Genomic DNA, 22,575 nt, shown 5'->3' with positions numbered 1-22,575 from the left:
GGTTTCTCCAAACTCATCACTTCAGTCTCAGAATTGCCATATTCAGTCACTTCATGACAAGTAACTTCAGTTCTTAACCCCTCCATACATTTTAGTCTGAACCTGCCGATATCGACAGATTCAGCCAAATGTGTATGGGAGCAATAACAATTGAGTTAAAGGCGTTGTCCCAAGAACAAAGTCCATATTAATCTATAGGTATATAATAAAAATAGCACTCAACTTGTGGATGCAAGAAATGATACAGTCCTGGAGTTGTAGTACATACAAAACGTTTCGGTCACTCCGACCTTCGTCAGTTACTACAAAGAAACAATAAATGTAGGACAGAAAAGAAAAATAACAAGAAAACAAAGTAAAGTATATGCACAAAATATAAACGGTCATGTTATAGCTACAGTGTAATATAGAAGCATAGATAACCCCTAGACAAAATTGCCCAATCGCGGTGCGTCCGTAGTACACATTTGAGAAAAAGAAGAAACACGGATATAGCCTTGTGCAGAAAAGAATTTCTACAGAGAGAAAACATGGGGTAAGCAGTTCCATTACTACCGAGGAAGATGGAGGTGAAAGTGGTGTGAGGCAACTGTGTGATACCAAGAAAAATAGTGTGAGAGATGACGAACCAAACTACTTGTGGAGCAAGTGGCTCATGGAGGATATTCCCAGGCAGACTGTAATGCATATCACTGGATAATGAATGTATGCATATGTTGTGGGAAAATTTAAATCACATATAATCTGTGGTAATATACAAATGGGTAAAACGACCTACCGGAATATTAGAGAATTTATGGGTAGGTATTTCCTCATATCATGGGGCTTAATTGTTGAATCTGAAATAAAATATTGTAAGATATCCGTCACTGAGTGGAGATCTTGAAATCAAAAGTCTTACAATTGGATATGTTGAAAAAATGTTCCTGTGCTGAGATAATCTTACAAATGTGCTCCTGCTGTGTACTGTGTAATGGCCGTGTCTGACCGTGCAGGAACATGGTTGGCACATGCCATGTTTTACTTCATAGAAAGAATCAGCTGCAATCCCATGCTGTTAATATTTTTTTTAACATCCAATTCTGGAACTTATTTTAAAAAATCTATTGATTAAAGTGTACTTTGTTCATGTGCCAACACCTGTAGGGATCTGGCATGTCCGATTCTCCTCTATGACATAAGCTGACGCTAGCAGCTCTTTCATAGAGAATAACGGAGCGCTCAGCCGATTGAGCACTCCTGCGAATGGGAGAGATCTGTTTTGTTTTATGACCATCCGCCATCTTGTTGTGGTTTTCTGGCTGCTGGTCTTTTTCCCCTGGTGCTGGGTTGTTTTAGGTCAGGTGATTGTATCACCCTTTTTTACCCAGCATCTGCCTCCCATTCCTTGCTGGACAACAGTGTTAATCCGCTTGAATTCTGGCTAGGTGGCCCTAGCTTACACCTATTCGTCCACAATCTCCTTAACCCTGCAGGAATCTTTTTTCAAGGTGGTCTCTAGGTGGTATTTAACTCCTGCAAGACTATCCTTGATAAGTGGTAATAATTCTCCTGACTGCTGGAGGAATTGTGGGCAGAGGGGAAATCTGCTCCATGTTTTCTGGCAGTGCCCCAATTTAAAGCCATTGTGGCAAAGGGTCTCCAATATCATAGACATCTTGGCAAAAGAAAAGATTGACCTTTCCCCTCAACTGGCCTTACTGTCTATAGGCATTGATTGTCTTAATCCCTCCATTAGGTCAATCGTGGCACACATTCTTCTTGTAACCAAGAACTCAATTGCATTCTATTGGAAAAACCCCTGCCCCCCTACTGCGCAAGAAATAGTTGATCTGGTCTCTCTTCACAAGTCTTATGACTACAAATTCTCTATTGCCAACGCAGGCTTCAAAAAATTTGCCATTAAATGGCACCGCTGGTTGGAGGTATTCCCCTAACACATCGGGTCACTCATATGTGGGTCTTATTATATATTACTTCTATTTACTATTATTATTTAGAACTTGCTTCTAAGCGAAATTCAGATTCCTGACGGTTAAATTCTTGAGAGTTATTGAATTATCTAATAATTGAAACCAATTAGAGGTTTTTAGTTTTCAGATTGCTATATCTACGATGTTTGTTATTAGTTGTTATTAATTATCGTTTTTCTTCGTGAGTATTCAACTGTAAGTATTAGTTGTATATGTTGTCTACGCTGCGCACGTAGACTATATTTGTCTTCTTATCCCTCCCCCTGTCCTCTCCCCTTCCTCTACCTTCCCTCGTGTTCCCATTCTACCTCTCCTTCCATACAGCCCCATGACTCTCTACCCTTACCCTTCCTCTCGTGTTTTGTCTTGTTGGCATGGTTAAAATTTTCAATAAAAATCATTTGAAAAGAGTTCTGGCTAGGTGCTTAGACAGCTTTCTCTGTTTTATATTGTGCAGTTCTGGGATCTCTGGTTCTGCCATCTTTAGTTTCTGTTTTCAGTTGGTTTCTGCAGCCGCCTCTGTGATTCTATTAGGAGGTGACCTGTTTTTATACCCAGTCCTTAGGGGGAAGGAGGTCCCTGAAAGATCTATCTATAGGTCTTCGCTGAGATTAACCTAGGATCGTCGGTGGGTCTATTCGCAAGGAATGGGTCGCCCACTCCATCGTAGGGTATGAGCCTAGTCTCAGTGCAGGGTCAGTTTTCTCCCTTCTATCCTAGTTCTGTATTGCAGTTCCGTCACAAGAGAAGGCCGAGATGGCTGCCAACCGAATAATAGTTCATCCGACAGCCATCTAATGTGTTTGGTGGGCTTTAGCTAAGCACTCTTGGCTGCTCTTAGACTATTGATACTGCAGTAATCGGTAGACATGGCTTTTTGTATTAAAATTGGAGAAATGTTGTGAATTCTGTTCTCGAGCTCCCTCCTGTGGTTATGAATGGTACTTCGGCGAGTTCTGTTCATGGACTCCCTCTGGTGGCTGTGAGTGGAGCTGCTGGTTCTGGGATTCCTTCTCCAGCTGATCTCGTTCAGTCCTTGGCTGGCTGCTCTATTTAACTCCATTCAGATCGTTGCTTGATGCCAGCTGTCAATGTCCTAGTACTGGTTCAGTTCTCTTGGATCTTTCAGATGACCTGTCTACTTCAGCAAAAGCTAAGTCCCCGCTAGCTTATTTGTTACCATTGTGTTTTTGTCCAGCTTGCTATTATATTTAATCTTGTTAGCTGGAAGCTCTGGGATGCAGAGTGGCACCACCGCGCCGTGAGTCGGTGCGGTGGTTCCTTTTGCACACTCTGCGTGGTTTTTTGTTAGTTTTTTATGCTGACCGCAAAGATACCTTTTCTATCCTCAGTCTGTTTAGTTCAGTCTGGCCTCGTTTGCTGAAACCTATTTCATTCCTGTGTTTGTGACTTCCATCTTAACTCACAGTCAATATATGTGGGGGCTGCCTATTTCTTTGGGGAATTTCTCTGAGGCAAGGTAGGCTGTATTTTCTATCTTTAGGGGTAGTTAGCTCTTAGGCTGTGAAGAGGCGTCTAGGCAGAGTCAGGAACGCTCCACGGCTATTTCTAGTTGTTGTGATAGGATTAGCGGTTGCGGTCAGCAGAGCTCCCACTTCCCAGCGCTCGTCCTGTATTGCTAATTTGCTCATCTGGTCATTTCTAGTGCTCCTAACCACCAGCCCAGCATAACAGAGAAAGTGCTTGTTATGTTAGTTGTATTGAGCTTTTTAAATTGCTTTTTTTTCATTGTTTCATTGAAAATAACAAAGTTTGTAAAATTTACAAATAAACCTAATTTCAACGGGGGTAGAAGAATTTTAATAACAACTGTAAATCGAAGGAGCAGCACCACACAGCAAAGTAAGGCTGCTTTCACACATCAGTTTTTTGCCTTCAGTCACAATCCGTCAAATTGTGAAAAAAACGGATCCGTCGCAGATTGTGAAAAACGAATGTGATGGATCCTTTTTTTTTCCGCCAGATTCAACTGACTGATACAGCTAACTGGATCCTAAAAAAATTGGAGCATGCTCAGATTAAAAAAACAGAATCCATTTCTGGATTCCATCATTTGACGGATCCGGCACCATAGGCTTCCAATATAGCAAATGATGGATGGCGACGGATCCGTCGCTGTCCGTTTTGTCGGACACAAAAAACGTTACTATGTCCGTTTTCTCTGGCTGCCAGATAAACAATTTTCGACGGATCCGGCAAAAAACGGATGAAACGTGAGGCCATCCGTCGCAATCCATCGCTAATACAAGTCTAATAAATAAAATTTAGAGATCTCTCCATTCTTTGTAGGTGGGAAAACTTGCAAAAATGAGTGTATCAAATGCTTATTTTCCCCACTGTACATATACTGTACATTACACAGGCAAACACCACAAAATAATACAATTCACATTACACAATATTTACAAAAGATACAAGACATTATTCCCATTACGCAATTGGTCTTCAGGGGTAGCAACGCGACCGCAGCGGTCCACCACCATTACACATGCACAGTGAAGCTTAGAAGTCAGATGAGTGGTAGCTATCAATGATGAGAATAATTAATTGAAGGGGTCATTCAGGACTTTTATAATTTTTTCTCAGGGGGCTAAGAGCTTACAAGCAAGTAGTTGTCAGGGTCCTATCATTTATCTATGCACATGTGTTATTTCCTGAAACAGGAATTAACCCCGTTAAGGGCCAGCCAATTTTTCGTTTTTGTGCTTTTATTTTGTCCTCCCCTTATTCCAAGAGCCATAACTTTTTTACTTTTCCGTCAATATAGCTGTCTGTGGGCTTGTTTTTTGAGCGACATGTTGTACTTTTGAATGACACCAAATATTTTATCATGTAACGTAATGGAAAGTGGGAAAAAAATTAAAGTGCGGCAAAATAGCAAAATAATTGCAATTCAGGCAGGTAGTTGCTAATTACCTGCTTTTTCTGCCTAGCACAGATCTCTGCTGATAAAGGGTGGTCACAGACAACTCCTGCCAGTGATTCTGTGGCTACCGCTTGATGTCACGTTGACAGAGCAGCGGCTTCTCTTCCGTCCTGCTCTGTTGACAGAGCATGACGGCCAACATCGTGCCTAACTGTGGGGAGCTGGCTGTCACTCAACATGACGTCAGCAGTCATGTCCTGTTCACAGAGTAAAAGCTTAAGCTTTTAAGCTTAAGCTTAAGCCGGAAGAGGAGCTGCTTTATTGAGGTGGAGCAGCTGAATCACTAGCAGTGATTGGTTAACCCCTTTTAGAGTCATAAAAATCCCCAGTGTCCCATGTGAAAATTATGATAGATAGATAATTATATAAAAAAATAATAAAATAAATTTAACACAAAAACCTGATTTAAACAATAGTTCATTTTTTGATAATAGCTTCCCCTCTCTGATGATAACTTACCTAAATGCTAAAGTGCCCAAAAGAAAAAAGAAAAAAAAACATATACTTGCCTCGACAGGCAGTGTTCCAGTGATGTCGGCGTTAACAGCTGATTGGCGTCAGAGAGTACCATTCCGTCTGATAGGACAGTGGGTAGTGAAAACAAGTCTATGGGCCAATATGTACAGTTGTGTTCAAAACTTTACATACCCAGACAGAATTTTTGCTTTCTTGGCCTTTTTTCTGAGAATATGAAAAATAACACCAAAACTTTTTCTCCACTCATGGTTAGTGGTTGGGTGAAGCCATTTATGGTCAAACTACTGTGTTTTCTCTTTTTAACCCCTTTACCCCCAAGGGTGGTTTGCACGTTAATGACCGGGCCAATTTTTACAATACTGACCACTGTCCCTTTATGAGGTTATAACTCTGGAACGCTTCAACGGATCCCGGTGATTCTGACATTGTTTTCTCATGACATATTGTACTTCATGATAGTGGTAAAATTTATTTGATATTACCTGCATTTATTTGTGAAGAAAACAGAAATTTGGCAACAAAATTGAAAATTTCCCAATTTTCCAAATTTAAATTTTTATGCAATTAAATCACAGAGATATGTCACACAAAATACTTAATAAGTAACATTTCCCACATGTCTACTTTACATCAGCACAATTTTGGAACCAATTTTTTGTTGTTGTTAGGGAGTTATAAGGGTTAAAAGTTGACCAGCAATTTCTCATTTTTACAACACCATTTTTTAAGGGACCACATCTCATTTTAAGTCATTTTGAGGGGTCTATATGATAGAAAATAACAAAGTGTGACATCATTCTAAAAACTGCACCTCTCAAGGTGCCCAAAACCACATTCAAGAAGTTTATTAACCCTTCAGGTGTTTCACAGGAATTTTTGGAATGTTTAAATAAAAATGAACATTTAACTTTTTTTCACAAAAAATTTACTTCAGCTCCAATTTGTTTTATTTTACCAAGGGTAAAAGGAGAAAATGGACCCCAAAAGTTGTTGTACAATTTGTCCTGAGTACGCTGATACCTCATATGTGGGGGTAAACCACTGTTTGTGCGCATGGCAGAGCTCGGAAGCGAAGGAGCGCCATTTGACTTTTCAATGCAAAATTGACTGGAATTGAGATGGGACGCCATGTTGCGTTTGGAGAGCCCCTGATGTGCCTAATCATTGAAACTCCCCACAAGTGACACCATTTGGGAAAGTAGACCCCCTAAGGAACTTATCTAGATGTGTGGTGAGCACTTTGACCCATTAAGTGATTCACAGAAGTTTATAATGCAGAGCCGTAAAAATAAAAAATCATATTTTTTCACAAAAATGATTTTTTTCTCCCCAAATTTTTTATTTTCCCAAGCGTAAGAGAAGAAATTGGACCCCAAAAGTTGTTGTACAATTTGTCCTGAGTACGCTGATACCCCATATGTGGGGGTAAACCACTGTTTGAGCGCTTGGCAGAGCTCGGAAGGGAAGGAGGGCGATTTGACTTTTCAATGCAAAATTGACTGGAATTGAGATGGGACGCCATGTTGCGTTTGGAGAGCCACTGATGTGCCTAAACATTGAAACCCCCCACAAGTGACACCATTTTGGAAAGTAGATCCCCTAAGGAACTTATCTAGATGTGTTGTGAGAGCTTTGAACCCCCAAGTGTTTCACTACAGTTTATAACGCAGAGCCGTGAAAAGAAAAATTCTTTTTTTTTCCCACAAAAATTATTTTTTAGCCCCCAGTTTTGTATTTTTCCAAGGGTAACAGGAGAAATTGGACCCCCAAAAGTTGTTGTCCAATTTGTCCCGAGTACGCTGATACCCCATATGTGGGGGGGAACCACCGTTTGGGCGCATGGGAGAGCTCGGAAGGGAAGGAGTGCCATTTGGAATGCAGACTTAGATGGAATGGTCTGCAGGCGTCACATTGCGTTTGCAGAGCCCCTAATGTAACTAAACAGTAGAAACCCCCCACAAGTGACCCCATATTGGAAACTAGACCCCCCAAGGAACTTATCTAGATGTGTTGTGAGAACTTTTAACCCCCAAGTGTTTCACTACAGTTTATTACGCAGAGCCGTGAAAATAAAAAATCCTTTTTTTTCCACAAAAATTATTTTTTAGCCCCCAGTTTTGTATTTTCCCAGGGGTAACAGGAGAAATTGGACCCCAAAAGTTGTTGTCCAATGTGTCCTGAGTACGCTGATACCCCATATGTTAGGGTAAACCCCTGTTTGGGCGCACTGGAGAGTCCGGAAGGGAAGGAGCACTGTTTTACTTTTTCAACTCAGAATTGGCTGGAATTGAGATCGGACGCCATGTCGCGTTTGGAGAGCCACTGATGTGCCTAAACAGTGGAAACCCCCCAATTATAACTGAAATCCAAACACACCCCTAACCCTAATCTCAACGGTAACCCTAACCACACCCTTAACCCTGACACACCCCTAACCCTAATCCCAACCCTATTCCCAACCGTAAATGTAATCCTAACCCTAACTTTAGCCCCAACCCTAACTTTAGCCCCAACCCTAACCCTAGCACTAACCCTAGCCCTAATGGAAAAATGGAAATAAATACATTTTTTTAATTTTTCTCTAACTAAGGGGGTGATGAAGGGGGGTTTGATTTACTATTTATAGCGGGTTTTTTAGCGGATTTTTATGATTTGCAGCCGTCACACACTGAAAGACGCTTTGTATTGCAAAAAATATTTTTTGCGTTACCATATTTTGAGAGCTATAATTTTTCCATATTTTGGTCCACAGAGTCATGTGAGGTCTTGTTTTTTGCGGGACGAGTTGTAACATTTTCGGGAACGTGACTTTTTTTTATCGCTTTTTATTCCGATTTTTGTGAGGCAGAATGACCAAAAACCACCTATTCATGAATTTCTTTTGGGGGGGGCGTTTATACCGTTCCGCGTTTGGTAAAATGGATAAAGCAGTTTTATTCTTTGGGTCAGTACGATTACAGCGATACCTCATTTATATAATTTTTTTTATGTTTTGGCGCTTTTATACGATAAAAACTATTTTATAGAAAAATAATTATTTTTGCATCGCTTTATTCTGAGGACTATAACTTTTTTATTTTTTTGCTGATGATGCTGTATGGCGGCTCATTTTTTGCGGGACAAGATAACGTTTTCAGCGGTACCATGGTCATTTATATCCGTCTTTTTGATCGCGTGTTATTCCACTTTTTGTTCGGCGGTATGATAATAAAGCGATGTTTTTTGCCTCTTTTTTTTTATTTTTATTTTTTACGGTGTTCACTGAAGGGGTTAACTAGTGGGACAGTTTTATAGGTCCGGTCGTTACGGACGCGGCGATACTAAATATGTGTACTTTATTGTTTTTTTTTAATTTAGTTAACCATGTAAAATTTTTTTTTTTTACTTTGCCCCAGGGGGGAACATCACTGTAAAGTGACAGATCGCTGATCTGACACTTTGCTGTTCACAGTGTCAGATCAGCGATCTGACGTGCACTCCTGGAGGCTTCCCGGCACCTGCTCTGAGCAGGCGCTGTGAAGCCACCTCTCTGCAGGACCCGGATGCAGCCCCGCAGCCATTTTGGATCCGGGCCTGCTGCAGGGAGGAGGTAAGAGACCCTCGCAGCAACGCGATCACATCGCGTTGCTCCGAGGGTCTCAGGGAAGCACGCAGGGAGCCCCCTCCCTGCGCTATGCTTCCCTATACCGCCGGAACACTGCGATCATGTTTGATCGCAGTGTGCCGGGGATTAATGTGCCAGGGGCCGTCCGTGACCGCTCTTGGCACATAGTGCCGGATGTCAGCTGTGATAGTCAGCTGACACCCGGCCGCGATCGGCTGCGCTTCCCCCGTGACCGCGGCTGATCGCGCTGGACATACTATTCCGTCCTTGGGAAGTAGGGCCCACCCCACATGGACGGAATAGTACGTCCAATGGTAGAAAGGGGTTAAATCATAATGACAACCCAAAACATCCAAATGACCCTGATCAAAAGTTCACATGCCCCATTTCTTAATACCGTGTATTGCACCCTCTAAGGCCGGTTTCACACGTCAGTGGCTCCGGTACGTGAGGGGACAGTTTCCTCACGTACCGTAGACACATTGAAATCAATGCATCTGTGCAGATGTCATTGATTTTTTGCGGACCGTGTCTCCGTGTGCCAAACACGGAGACATGTCAGTCTTCGTGGGAGCACACGGATTACACGGACCCATTAAAGTCAATGGGTCCGTGTAAAACACGTACCGCACACGGACGTTGTCCATGTGCAGTCCGTGTGCTGTGCAGGAGACAGCGCTACAGTAAGCGCTGTCCCCCCCACATGGTGCTGAAGCCTCCATTCATATCTTCTCTGCAGCAGCCTTTGCTGTAGAGAAGATATGAATAATCCTTTTTTTTTTTGTTTCTCGTGTTTAACATAAAGATCCATGTCCCCACCCCCTGTGCGCCCGCCCGCTGTTATTAAAATACTCACCCGCCTCCCTCGCAGTGTCCTGTCCTGGCCGCAGCTTCTCCTGTATGCGGTCACGTGGGGCGGCCCATTACAGAAATGAATATGCGGCTCCACCCCTATGGGTGGTATTCATGACAGAAACATCAGTGGCTGGATGAAAGATGCAAGAGTCTGTCTAGATCCCAGAAACTCACTCAGCTTTTAGGCCATGTGCACACGTTCAGTATTTTTCACTTTTTTTTCGCGTTTTTTCGCTATAAAAACGTGATAAAAACGCGAAAAAAACGCTTACATATGCCTCCCATTATTTTCAGTGTATTCCGCATTTTTAGTGCACATGCTGCATTTTTTTCCGCGAAAAGATCGCATCGCGGAAAAAAAAGCAACATGTTTATTAAATTTGCGGAATTGCGGGGATTCCGCACACCTAGGAATGCATTGATCTGCTTACTTTCCACATGTGGCTGTGCGCACCATGCGGGAAGTAAGCAGATCATGTGCGGTTGGTACCCAGGGTGGAAGAGAGGAGACTCTCCTCCACGGACTGGGCACCATATAATTGGTCAAAAAAAAAGAATTAAAATAAAAAATAGTCATATACTCACCTTCGATGGCCCCCGGAGTGTTCCCGCCTCTCAGCGCTGCATGCTGCCGCTTCCGTTCTTATAGATGGTGTGGTGAAGGACCTGCGATGACGTCGCTGTCTTGTGATTGGTCGAGTGACTGCTCATGTGACCGCTCACGTGACTGCGACGTCATCGAAGGTCCTGCACTCACCATCTATAGGACCGGATGCCGCTGAGGAGATCAGCTGTCTGCAGGTCAGTATAACCATTTTTTTTATTTTTTTTAATATTTTTAAACATTCTATCTTTTACTATTGATGCTGCATAAGCAGCATCTATAGTAAAAAGTTGGTCACACTTGTCAAACACTATGTTTGACAAGTGTGACCAACCTGTCAGTCAGTTTTCCAAGCGATGCTACAGATCGCTTGGAAAACTTTAGCATTCTGCAAGCTAATTTCACTTGCAAAATGCTAAAAAAGATGCGAAAAAAATGCAAAAAAAAAAATGCGGATTTCTTGCAGAAAATTTCCGGTTTTCTTCAGGAAATTTCTGCAAGAAATCCTGACGTGTGCACATACCCTTATGCACACACACTGATTGCAAACAAACAGGTCACAGGTGAGGTTGTTACCTTTAGGCTGAGTTCACACGTAGCAGAATTGCCGCGGAAATTTCCGCGGCAATTCTGCGCCTCCTGCCGCGGATATATCGCATGCAGAATTTGCATGCATATACCCGCAGAAAACTAGCGTTTTGCAAGCATAATTAGCTTGCAGAATGCTAGCGTTTTCCAAGCGATCTGTAGCATCGCTTGGAAAACTGACTGACAGGTTGGTCACACTTGTCAAACATAGTGTTTCACAAGTGTGACCAACTTTTTACTATAGATGCAGCCTATGCAGCATCTATAGTAAAAGATAGAATGTTAAAAATAAGAAAAAAAAGAAAAAAAAAAAGGTTATACTCACCTCAGCGGCTTCCGTGTTCAGGACCTTCCATTGACGTAGCGGTCACGTGACCGCGGGTCATGTGACCGCGACGTCATCGCAGGTCCTTCACACACACCTCGGAAGCCGCTGAGAAGGTCGGGCCGCCAGAAGGTGAGTATATCGCTATTTTTTATTTTAATTCTTTTTTTTTACCACTTATATGGTGCCCAGTCCGTGGAGGAGAGTCTCCTCTCCTCCACCCTGGGTACCAACCGCACTTGATCTGCTTACTTCCCGCATGGTGTGCACAGCCCCGTGCGGGAAGTAAGCAGATCAATGCACTCCTATGTGTGCAGAATCGCCGCGATTCCGCAATTTTAATGAACATGCTGCATTTTTTTCTGGATTGCGATTCCGCTCAGGAAAAAAATGCAGCATGTGCACAAAAAATGCGGATTGCATTCTGTTACATAGGATGCTTAATGTTAGCGGTTTTTTTGCGGTTTTATAGTGTTTTTATAGCGAAAAACCGCAAAAAAAACGCAAAAAATCTGCTACGTGTGCACACAGCCTTAGTAGCCATTCAAATCCATTTGTGTCAACTTCCTGATAACATTCAGGCCAAAATCACCAGGGTATGTGAACTTTTCATAAGGGTCATTTGGATGTTTTGGGTTGTCATTATGATTTAAATAGAGAAAACACAGTAAGGGTATGTGCACACGTCAGGATTTCTTGCAGAAATTTCCTGAAGAAAACCGGAAATTTTCTGCAAGAATTTCGCATTTTTTTTTTTTGCGTTTTTTTCCCGTTTTTTTCCCGTCTTTTTTAGCATTTTGCAAGCGTAATTAGCTTGCAGAATGCTAAAGTTTTCCAAGCGATCTGTAGCATCGCTTGGAAAACTGACTGACAGGTTGGTCACACTTGTCAGACAGTGTTTGACAAGTGTGACCAACTTTTTACTATAGATGCTGCTTATGCAGCATCTATAGTAAAAGATAGAATGTTTAAAAATAATAAAAAAAATAAAAAAATGGTTATACTCACCCTCTGCAGACAGCCGATATCCTCAGCGGCGTCCGTTCCTAGATGGTGTGGTTCAGGACCTTCGATAACGTCGCGGTCACGGGAGCGGTCACATGACCGGTCTCGCGACCAATCACAAGACAGCGACGTCATCGCAGGTCCTGAACCACACCATCTATAGGAACCGAAGTGGCAGCATGCAGCGGTGAGAGGCGGGAACACTCCGGGGGCCATCGAAGGTGAGTATATGACTATTTTTTACTTTAATTCTTTTTTTTTGACCAATTATATGGTGCCCAGTCCGTGGAGGAGAGTCTCCTCTCCTCCACCCTGGGTACCAACCGCATATAATCTGCTTACTTCCCGCATGGTGTGCACAGCCCCGTGCGGGAAGTAAGCAGATCAATGCACTCCTAGGTGTGCGGAATCCCCGCAATTCCGCATTTTTAATGAACATGTTGCTTTTTTTTCCGCAATGCGATTTTTTCGTGGAAAAAAATGCAACATTTGCACAAAAAAATGCGGAATACACTGTAAATTATAGGAGGCATATGTTAGCGTTTTTATCACGTTTTTATAGCGAAAAAACGCGAAAAATACTGAACGTGTGCACATGGCCTTAGTAGCCATTCAAATCCATTTGTGTCAACTTCCTGATAACATTCAGGCCAAAATCACCAGGGTATGTCAACTTTTGATAAGGGTCATTTGGATGTTTTGGGTTGTCATTATGATTTAAATAGAGAAAACACAGTAATTTGACAATAAATGGCTTCACCCAACCACTATCCATGAGTGGAGAAAAAGTTTTGGTGTTATCATTCATGTTCTCTGAAAAAAGACCAAGAAGACAAAAATTCTGCCGGGGTATGTAAACTTTTGAGCACAACTGTACCTCTGTCTCTAAATGGTGCAGTGTTCAATTGAATACCATCTTGTAGAAGTTTTCACTGCTAGAAGAATTGCTTTTAGGGAAAAACAACTCCATAATAAGGTGTCAGATGAGGCATTATCCAGTAATACAAATTTAATATTCAGATGCTTTGGAAAAATGAGTTACTCAAGCATAAATCTATCATGAACTCTTCACTCTCCATTTGTACTGTTTTCTGGAAATGTAACCTTCCTGGAAACTCCCTAATTGCAAGATGAGAAGTGCTCAGATGGATGGCTAAGATCAGGAAGAAAGAAACAATCACAAGTTACATTGTCAGAAAAAAGAAAACCTTACTACTAATTTTCATGGACAGATAAATGATAGGGTCATTTGATGGAATACCGTAGATTAGTGGTCTTGGGCTGGATTGAGTCAGACACCAGCAAAATGGAGGAGGGGTAATGACGGGCTGCTACACCAACGTGCGAGCTTAACTTTAAGGAATCACCAACATAGGTTTTTTTTATATATTTTTTTTTGGGGGGGGGGGTTAGTTTGGAGGAGTTCATAAATAAATAGTTCAGTTGAAAATAAGAAAGTTTGTATTATACTTTACTCAAGAAATCTTTTTTTTTCTTTTTCTGATTTGTTTTCAAAATTCTCAATTCACAGGTAAAAATCTATATTCAGTTAATATAAATGTTCCCATTACTGAGATAGGAGAGGACTGTTGGTGCAATATAAAGTTCTATGGAGAATTCATTTCAATAGAACTTGCAGGAGAATGTCGGTGTCTGCCTCTATAGCACCTCCCTCCTTATCCTTCCCTCTCCATATAATGTTACAGATTTTCCCATGAATTGAGAATGAAAGATCAATCCAAGAAAAGACAGAAGCAGATTTCTCTGATAAGATAAATTACAAAGTTGCTTATTTTCATTCTGTGATGCAGTGACCCCTGTTACAGGTAGCCGGCGCTGTATGGTCTTCCCAGAATATGCACGGAGAGGCATTGAGACCATAGGAATGCATGGCAGCCGCAGGCCATAGGAATGCATGGAAGTCACAGGCATAACTGTGGTGAGACAAAGTCCGGCATTATTGTGAATGTGTGTCGCAGAGGAAGTTACTCTGCACTGTCAGCATGAAGTAAGGTTGTTCTGGGACCTGTAGTCCCACAAGTAATTGTGTTGTTTTAGAGGGAGGTTGGCAGGGCTAGTGTGAGAGCTGGGCAGGTCGGACTAGCCACGCACAGACACACACACCTCCCACCTATGGGAGTGGTTACAACCATATAATGTGACTGAGGTCTGGTCACATGATGAGAGAGTGTTTGGACCTGAATGGTCTGTGTTGTAGGTCCTAAAAGAGGCCAGGTCTGTGTTGGAAGCTCCGGCGGGTGGAGACTTCCTGAAGAGCACGTGGAGAGACTGTGGACCTCTTTATTGTAAACTAGATGGTGGCCCGATTCTAACGTATTCTAGAATATGTATGTAGTTTATTTATAAAGTTTATGAAGTTTTCAGAATAATGCAATTTATACACAGGATTCCGCGCCAATTCGCGGGCGGACTGCTCCTGTCGCTGATTGTTCGTGGCCGGGAATGACCAATCAGTGAAGCCAGGGCCGGCTCCAGGTTTTTGAGGGCCCCGGGCGAAAGAGTCTCAGTGGGCCCCCCTCTTTAACACATACCACGATTCATGATGCACAGATACAGCAGAGAAATATAGCACAGCCAAGTAGCGTATAACAGCCCACGTAGTATATAACACAGCCCACATAGTATATAGCACAGCCACGTAGTATATAGCACAGCCACCTAGTATATAACACAGCCACGTAGTATATTGCCCAGCCACGTAGTATATAGCACAGCCCAGGTTTTTGAGGGCCCTGGGCGAAAGAGTCTCAGTGGGCCCTCCTCTTTAACACATACCACGATTCATGATGCACAGATACAGCAGAGAAATATAGCACAGCCAAGTAGCGTATAACACAGCCCACGTAGTATATAACACAGCCCACGTAGTATATAACACAGTCCACGTAGTATATAGCACAGCCACGTAGTATATAACACAGCCACGTAGTATATTGCCCAGCCACATAGTATATAGCACAGCCTACGCAGTAAATAGCACAGACATGTAGTATATTGCCCAGCCAGGTAGTATATTGCCCAGCCAGGTAGTATATTGCCCAGCCACGTAATATATTACACAGCCACGCAGTATATAGCACAGAGACATAGTATATAACATTGCCCATGCAGTATATAACCCAAGCCACGTAGTATAGAGCACAGCAATGTAGTATATTGCCCAGCCACGTAATATATACCACAGCAACGCAGTATCTAACACAGCCCACGTAGTATATAGCAATGTGGGCACCATATCCCTGTTAAAAAAAATAATAAAAATAAAAAATAGTTATACACTCACCCTCCGTCGGCCCCCCGGATCCAGCCCAGGCGTTTACCGATGCTCCTCGGGACACTCCGGTCCCAAGAGTGCATTGCGGTCTCTCAAGATGATGGCGTAGCGGTCTCGCGAGACCGCTACGTCATCATCTCGCGAGACCGCAATGCATGGACCGGTCACCGGAGCGTCGCGAGGAGCGGGAAAGGCCTGGGCTGGATCCGGGGGGCCGACGGACGGTGAGTATATAAGGATTTTTTATTTTTTTTTAATATTTTTAACATTAGATCTTTTTACTATTGATGCTGCATAGGCAGCATCAATAGTAAAAAGTTGGTCACACAGTGTTAATAGCAGCATTAACGGAGTGCGTTACACTGCGGCATAACGCGGTCCGTTAACGCTGCCATTTACCCTGTGTGAGCGCTGACTGGAGTGGAGTATGGAGCTGGCACTGACGGCAGGGGAGTAGGGAGCTGCCATTTTGCCGCCGGACTGTGCCCATCGCTGATTCGTCGTGGCCGTTTTGCCACGACCAATCAGCGATTTGGGATTTCCGTGACAGACAGAAAGACGGAAGTGATCCTTAGACAATTATATAGTAGACTAGATGGTGGCCTGATTCTAACGCATCAGGTATTCTAGAATATGTATATAGTTTATTTATGAAGTTTTCAGAATAATGCAATTTATACACAGGATTCGGCCGGCCGTGACCAATTAGCGAAGCGTGGTTCAAATTCCGCGCCAATTCGCGGGCGGACTGCGCCTGTCGCTGAATGTTCACGGCCGGGCATGACCAATCAGTGAAGCCAGGGCCGGCTCCAGGTTTTTGAGGGCCCCAGGCGAAAAAGTCTCAGTGGGCCCCCCTCTTTAACACATACCACGATTCATGATGCACAGATACAGCAGAGAAATATAGCACAGCCAAGTAGCGTGTAACACAGCCCATGTAGTATATAACACAGCCCACGTAGTATATAACACAGCCACCTAGTATATAACACAGGCACGTAGTATATTGCCCAGCCACGTAGTATATAGCACAGCCCAGGTTTTTGAGGACCCCGGTCGAAAGCGTCTGTGGGCCCTCCTCTTTAACACATACCACGATTCATGATGCACAGATACAGCAGAGAAATATAGCACAGCCAAGTAGCGTATAACACAGCCCACGTAGTATATAACACAGCCCATGTAGTAAATAACACAGCCCACGTAGTATAAGCACAGCCACGTAGTATAAGCACAGCCATGTAGTATATAACACAGCCACGTAGTATATTGCCCAGCCACGTAGTATATAGCACAGCCCACGTAGTAAATAGCACAGACACGTAGTATATTGCCCAGCCACGTAATATATTGCCCAGCCACGTAGCATATTGCCCAGCCACGTAATATATTGCACAGCCACGTAGTACCGTATATAGCACAGAGATGTAGTATATAGCACAGACACCTAGTATATTGCCCAGCCACGTAATACATTGCCCAGCCACGTAGTATATTGCCCAGCCACGTAATATATTGCACAGCCATGTAGTGTATAGCACAGCTACGTAGTATATAGCACAGAGACGTAGTATATAACACTGCCCATGCAGTATATAACACAGGCCGCGTAGTATAGAGCACAGCGATGTAGTATATTGCCCAGCCCTGTAATATATACCACAGCCACGTAGTATATAGCACAGCCCATATAGTATATAGCACAGAGATGTAGTATATAACACAGCCCACGCAGTATATAACACTGCCCACGAAGTATATAGCAATGTGGGCACGATATCCCTGTTAAAAAAAGAATTGAAATAAAAAATAGTTATATACTCACCCTCCGTCGGCCCCCCGGATCCAGCCCAGGCGTTTACCGATGCTCCTCGCGACTCTCCGGTCCCAAGAGTGCATTGCGGTCTCGCGAGATGATGACGTAGCGGTCTCGCGAGACTGCTACGTCATCATCTCGCAAGACTGCAATGCATGGACCGGTCACCGGAGCGTCGTGAGGAGCGGGAAAGGCCTGGGCTGCATCTGGGGGGCCGACGGAGGGTGAGTATGTAATGATTTTTTATTTTTTTTTTATATTATTTTTAACATTAGATATTTTTGCAGCATCAATAGTAAAAAGTTGGTCACACAGGGTTAATAGCAGCATTAACCCTGTGTGAGAGCTGACTGGAGGGGAGTATGGAGGGGACTCTGATGGCAGGGGAGTAGGGAGCGGCCATTTTGCCCCTGGACTGTGCCCGTCGCTGATTGGTCACAGCAAAACTGCCACGACCAATCAGCGACTTGGCATTTCTGTGACAGACAGACAGAAAGACAGACAGACAGACGGAAGTGCCCCTTAGACGATTATATATATAGATGGACGTAATTAATTTACTGTATACTGAAAAGTCGTGCAATATTTTAAAACAGTTTGTGCGGGATTTAGTAAAAAAATAAAAATGCTCAAATGTTGGCATCTACAGTATGTTGTATGCGCAATACTTTGTGACTATTTATCTTCTGAAGTCAGTTTTCTAAAAAAAAGTGGGCAGAGCTCTGCAGGGGCGATTCCCAGTAGCAATGACCCGCGTCAGGGGGCGTTTGCAGCATTTACAGGACCAAGAAACAGAGACCAGCAGAGATTGAACAGCACCTCATGTAATGTGCTTGTGGTGAGGACCCTGCACCCTACCAAGGTTATCAAAGCGCTGCCCACCTTATGTAAGCAATATAATTGTATGTAACCCACACATGAAGCAGAAAGTGGTTTCCGTTGTTGCTGTCTGGTGCAGGATCCCTACGCTAAGGCTTAACACCACCAGAGCCAATAGCACTTTGGTATGGAGAAAAAACACCTTGTGGATGCTGTTGGATACCTAGATGACACATCATCATTTCAGAGCAGATGAAAGATTCACTGAAGTGACGACTGTGCAGTACAATATTATCCTTTGTTTGGAGTTTCAGTAACGCGTTTCAGGGAGCAGTTTCCTTTCATCGGACAATACAACAGTCAGCACCCAGAAAGTGTTGATTTTCCATACCATAGTACATTAATATTACTGGGTAAAGATGTGAACAGGAGCTGCGAAGGACTGGTGAAGAAGCAAGTCTTAACATATTTTATACATATTCATAAGGTTCCTTCCTATGTCATTTTTTTACATCATAAAATCTCTTTAATGTCTGCGTAGATGGGCTGTAAGAACATCAGACAGAGTCTATGGTGCTGATTATCTCAGGAGATAGCAAAGAATTTATTAAGAAAATCAACCTAGTCTTGAAAAGTTAAAATCTACAATAAATCGCTAGTAGACTCCTCAAATAGCAACATAATGTGCATGGTTTCTTTACTGTGTAGATAGCAATGTCCATAAATATAAGAAAGCTGTCCATTTCTTTGGTGTTTAGAATTAACATTATTGTATGCTTACAGGATGAACAGATTGAAAGAGAGAGAACATCGCATAGCATTGATGGAGGCTGCTGTGCCCTTGTGACTATCTACTTGATGGGCAAGCTATATGTAGCCAATGCTGGCGACAGCAGGTATTACTGTACTTTATGAATAAGTATGTCACATGGTAAGCAGTACTATTGCCACATATTGCAAACTGTCCCGATTTCACCATGTTTTCACTGACCACATGGTTTCGAACTATTGAGCAATAACCATTATAAAGCATATATTTGATATCATAAAACTGTTCTAAATGCAGTTTTCATGGACAACAATCTTAGGGTTAATGCAGACGTCTGTGTAATTTGGTCTGATCTCTGACCACAGTGCATGGATTGACCGTGAGTCTCCCAACCGGAGTGTGATATTATTGTATGAGGCTGTCACTCAAGTCGGGAGACCTGCAGCCAGCCCGTACATTGCAATCAGAGTTTCAGCCTAGATCCTAGACATTTGAATGAGACCTAAATCACAAAAATCCTATTTCCACTGATTAACCTCTCAAAAAATTCTTACATCATTACACTAATCTTCTTGTCAGCTCAGGAGAAAGTGTTAACGGGGACAGGGCAGCTAATATCACTTTGTCATGCTGATTGAATTAGAAGAGCAGATTAGTTGCTTTAAAAGGGGGCTGGTGCTTGAAATCATTGTCTTCTGTTAACAATGGTTACCTCAAGGAAATATGTGAAGTCAAACACTAATTTTCATCAAAAGGGCTTTACAGGTAAGGACATTGCTGTTTGTAAGATTGTCCCTAAATCTACCATTTATTGGATCATCAAGAATTTCAAAGCGAGCTGTGAAGAAAGCTTCATGGCGACCAAGAAATTCCAACGAGTTCTAAAACCATTTCTTAAAGAGGATTCAGCTTTGGAATTGTCTCATCATCAATGCATAACTTGTTCAGGAATTACAGCAAAAAGGCATCACTGCATCTGCACATGCAGTAAGACACAGGTGTTTTGGGGTTGGCATGGTGTCAAGAATAGCAGCAAAAAAGCCACTTCTCTCAGAGAAAAACTCAAGTACAGACTCCGCATGAGCGTTATTATCAGTGAAGCATCCTGAGACAATTCATTTGTGGGGCTACTGTTCATCCTATAGAGTGGGCTCACTGACAATTTTGCCTAAGAACACTGCCTTGAATAAAGACTGATATCTAAGCTTCATCCAAGAGTAAGGGTACCGTCACACAGTGCAATTTTGATCGCTACGACGGCACGATCCGTGACGTCGCAGCGATCGTATGATTATCGCTCCAGCGTCGTAGACTGCGGTCACACGTTGCAATCACGGCGCTGGAGCGATGCCGAAGTCCCCGGGTAACCAGGGTAAACATCGGGTTACTAAGCGCAGGGCCGCGCTTAGTAACCCGATGTTTACCGTGGTTACCAGCGTAAAAGTAAAAAAAACAAAAACGTACATGCTCACCATCTGATGTCCGTCCGGTCCCTTGCCGTCCGCTTCCTGCTCTGACAGATCCGGCCGTACAGTGAGAGCAGAGTGCAGCGGTGACGTCACCGCTGTGATCTGCTCTCACTTTCCGGCCGGCAGACAGTCAGAGCGGGAAGCGGACGGCAAGGGACCGGACGGACATCAGATGGTGAGCATGTACGGTTTTTTTTTTTTTTACTTTTACGCTGGTAACCACGGTAAACATCGGGTTACTAAGCGCGGCCCTGCGCTTAGTAACCCGATGTTTACCCTGGTTACCAGCGAACGCATCGCTGGATCGCTGTCACACACAACGATCCAGCGATGTCAGCGGGTGATCAAGCGACGAAAGAAAGTTCCAAACGATCTGCTACGACGTACAATTCTCAGCAGGATCCCTGATCGCTGCTGCGTGTCAGACACAGCGATATCGTAACTATATCGCTAGAACGTCACGAATCGTACCGTCGTAGCGATCAAAATTGCACTGTGTGACGGTACCCTAACTTCTCCAAACGATCTAGGAGCAATTTGATGATGAACAATTCTTTTCCAGCATGTTGGAGCACCATGTCACAAGGCAAATGTAATAACTAAGAAGCTCGGTGAACAAAATATTGAAGTTTTGGGTTAATGGCCAGGAAACTCCCCAGATATTAATTCCATTGAAAACCTATAGTAAATTCACAAAAAGTAGGTGGACGAACAAAAATACAGAAATTGTAATAAACGGCAAGAATTAATTAGGTAAGAATAGGTTGCCATCAGTCAGAATTTGGGCCAGAAGCTCCTATCCAGCATGTCAGGGCGAAGGGCAAAGAAGTCTTGAAAAATAAAAGGTCAACACTGTAAATATTGAGTCTTCGCATAAACTTGATGTATTTGTCAATAAGAGTATAAAACCGTATGAAATGCTTATAATTGTTGTGGAAACACGAGGGTCAGTCGGTGCTCTCGTCGGCTTGCCTGGCTGTCTTTAGATAGACCGCAAGGACCATGGCTCAACCCACTGAGCCTGTTCTCCTTCCCCATGGGCTAAATAATATTCTGACAACACAGGGTGAGGGTAGCATGGGGTGACAATACTTTATTGAACCACCAATAGACTATAACATATAGTACAGTTCCAGCAAGTACACAAGATGGTGCAAATGACAGAGTCTCACCCTTATGCTGGCTCGCCGGGAATTAAAACATCTGGGACTTCAGGGCTCCCATCGCCAACTACCCCAACCAGTGGCACCCCAATTTTGGCTGACACCCACAGAGAGGAGGTAGCGGCAAGCTTAGGAAGCTGACAGAGCCCATTGAGGTATGTGGCCGGGTAACCTGATTGTCCCAACCTGGATTCTCTAAACGTCTCCGTGGGTTCAGTGATGGGCAGTGAATCAAATCTGTATTCCTCCGGCTGTTACCATGGTTCCCTAGCTGCTGTTCTGTAAAGTCTCTCTGTAGAACTAGATGGGTCCTTTTTTATACCAATAGCTGTCCTTCAATGTTTGCAGAAGAACAAGCTGCATGGACTGATATAATGGGCAATCAACATATTAACAAATATTGATTGTTCAATGAACCTGCACCTTTGTCCCTAAGGATAGCAGAACCATAAGCTGTAGGGGCTGATAGAATAATGCAATAGGTATTCAGCAGCCATTGAACTAATCAGCAATCATAAATTCAACTTACAGGAGTCAACATTTAGACTCATATGAACAATAGCTTATGTCCCTGGGCCTACTGAATATACGACTGCCATAATTAAGAATAAATGCATTGTTATAACATTTGTACTTCACTAACCACACAACATCTAACTAAAAGATCAGAAAACACCACTCCAGCATTTTTTATTTTATTTCAGTGTTAGAGTGGTACAACTAATCTAAGTTTCCCGCCCTTGTATTATACTCACCCACCGTGTTCAGCTCTTCTCTGTGCCACTCCGGTCCAGAGCTAATATTGTGACCGCAACTACTAACTGACCAGAAATCAGAGGTGACGGTCACAAGCTCTCAATACAAGT

At 43.1% G+C, this 22,575-nt stretch overlaps 1 protein-coding gene across 1 annotated transcript in view; it reads left to right on the top strand.

Annotated features, from left to right (window-relative positions):
* PPM1J (protein phosphatase, Mg2+/Mn2+ dependent 1J) overlaps positions 1-22,575 on the top strand; it is a 93,374-nt gene that overhangs the window by 31,282 nt on the left and 39,517 nt on the right. The window contains exon 4 of the mRNA XM_077294917.1: positions 19,092-19,204. Coding sequence (XP_077151032.1) covers positions 19,092-19,204 — 113 coding nt within the window. The remainder of the gene's footprint in view (positions 1-19,091; positions 19,205-22,575) is intronic.

Source organism: Ranitomeya variabilis, chromosome 3, assembly GCF_051348905.1.
Source record: "Ranitomeya variabilis isolate aRanVar5 chromosome 3, aRanVar5.hap1, whole genome shotgun sequence".
NCBI classification, from domain to species: Eukaryota; Metazoa; Chordata; class Amphibia; order Anura; family Dendrobatidae; genus Ranitomeya; species Ranitomeya variabilis.
This window is presented reverse-complemented; position numbering and strand designations above follow the sequence as displayed.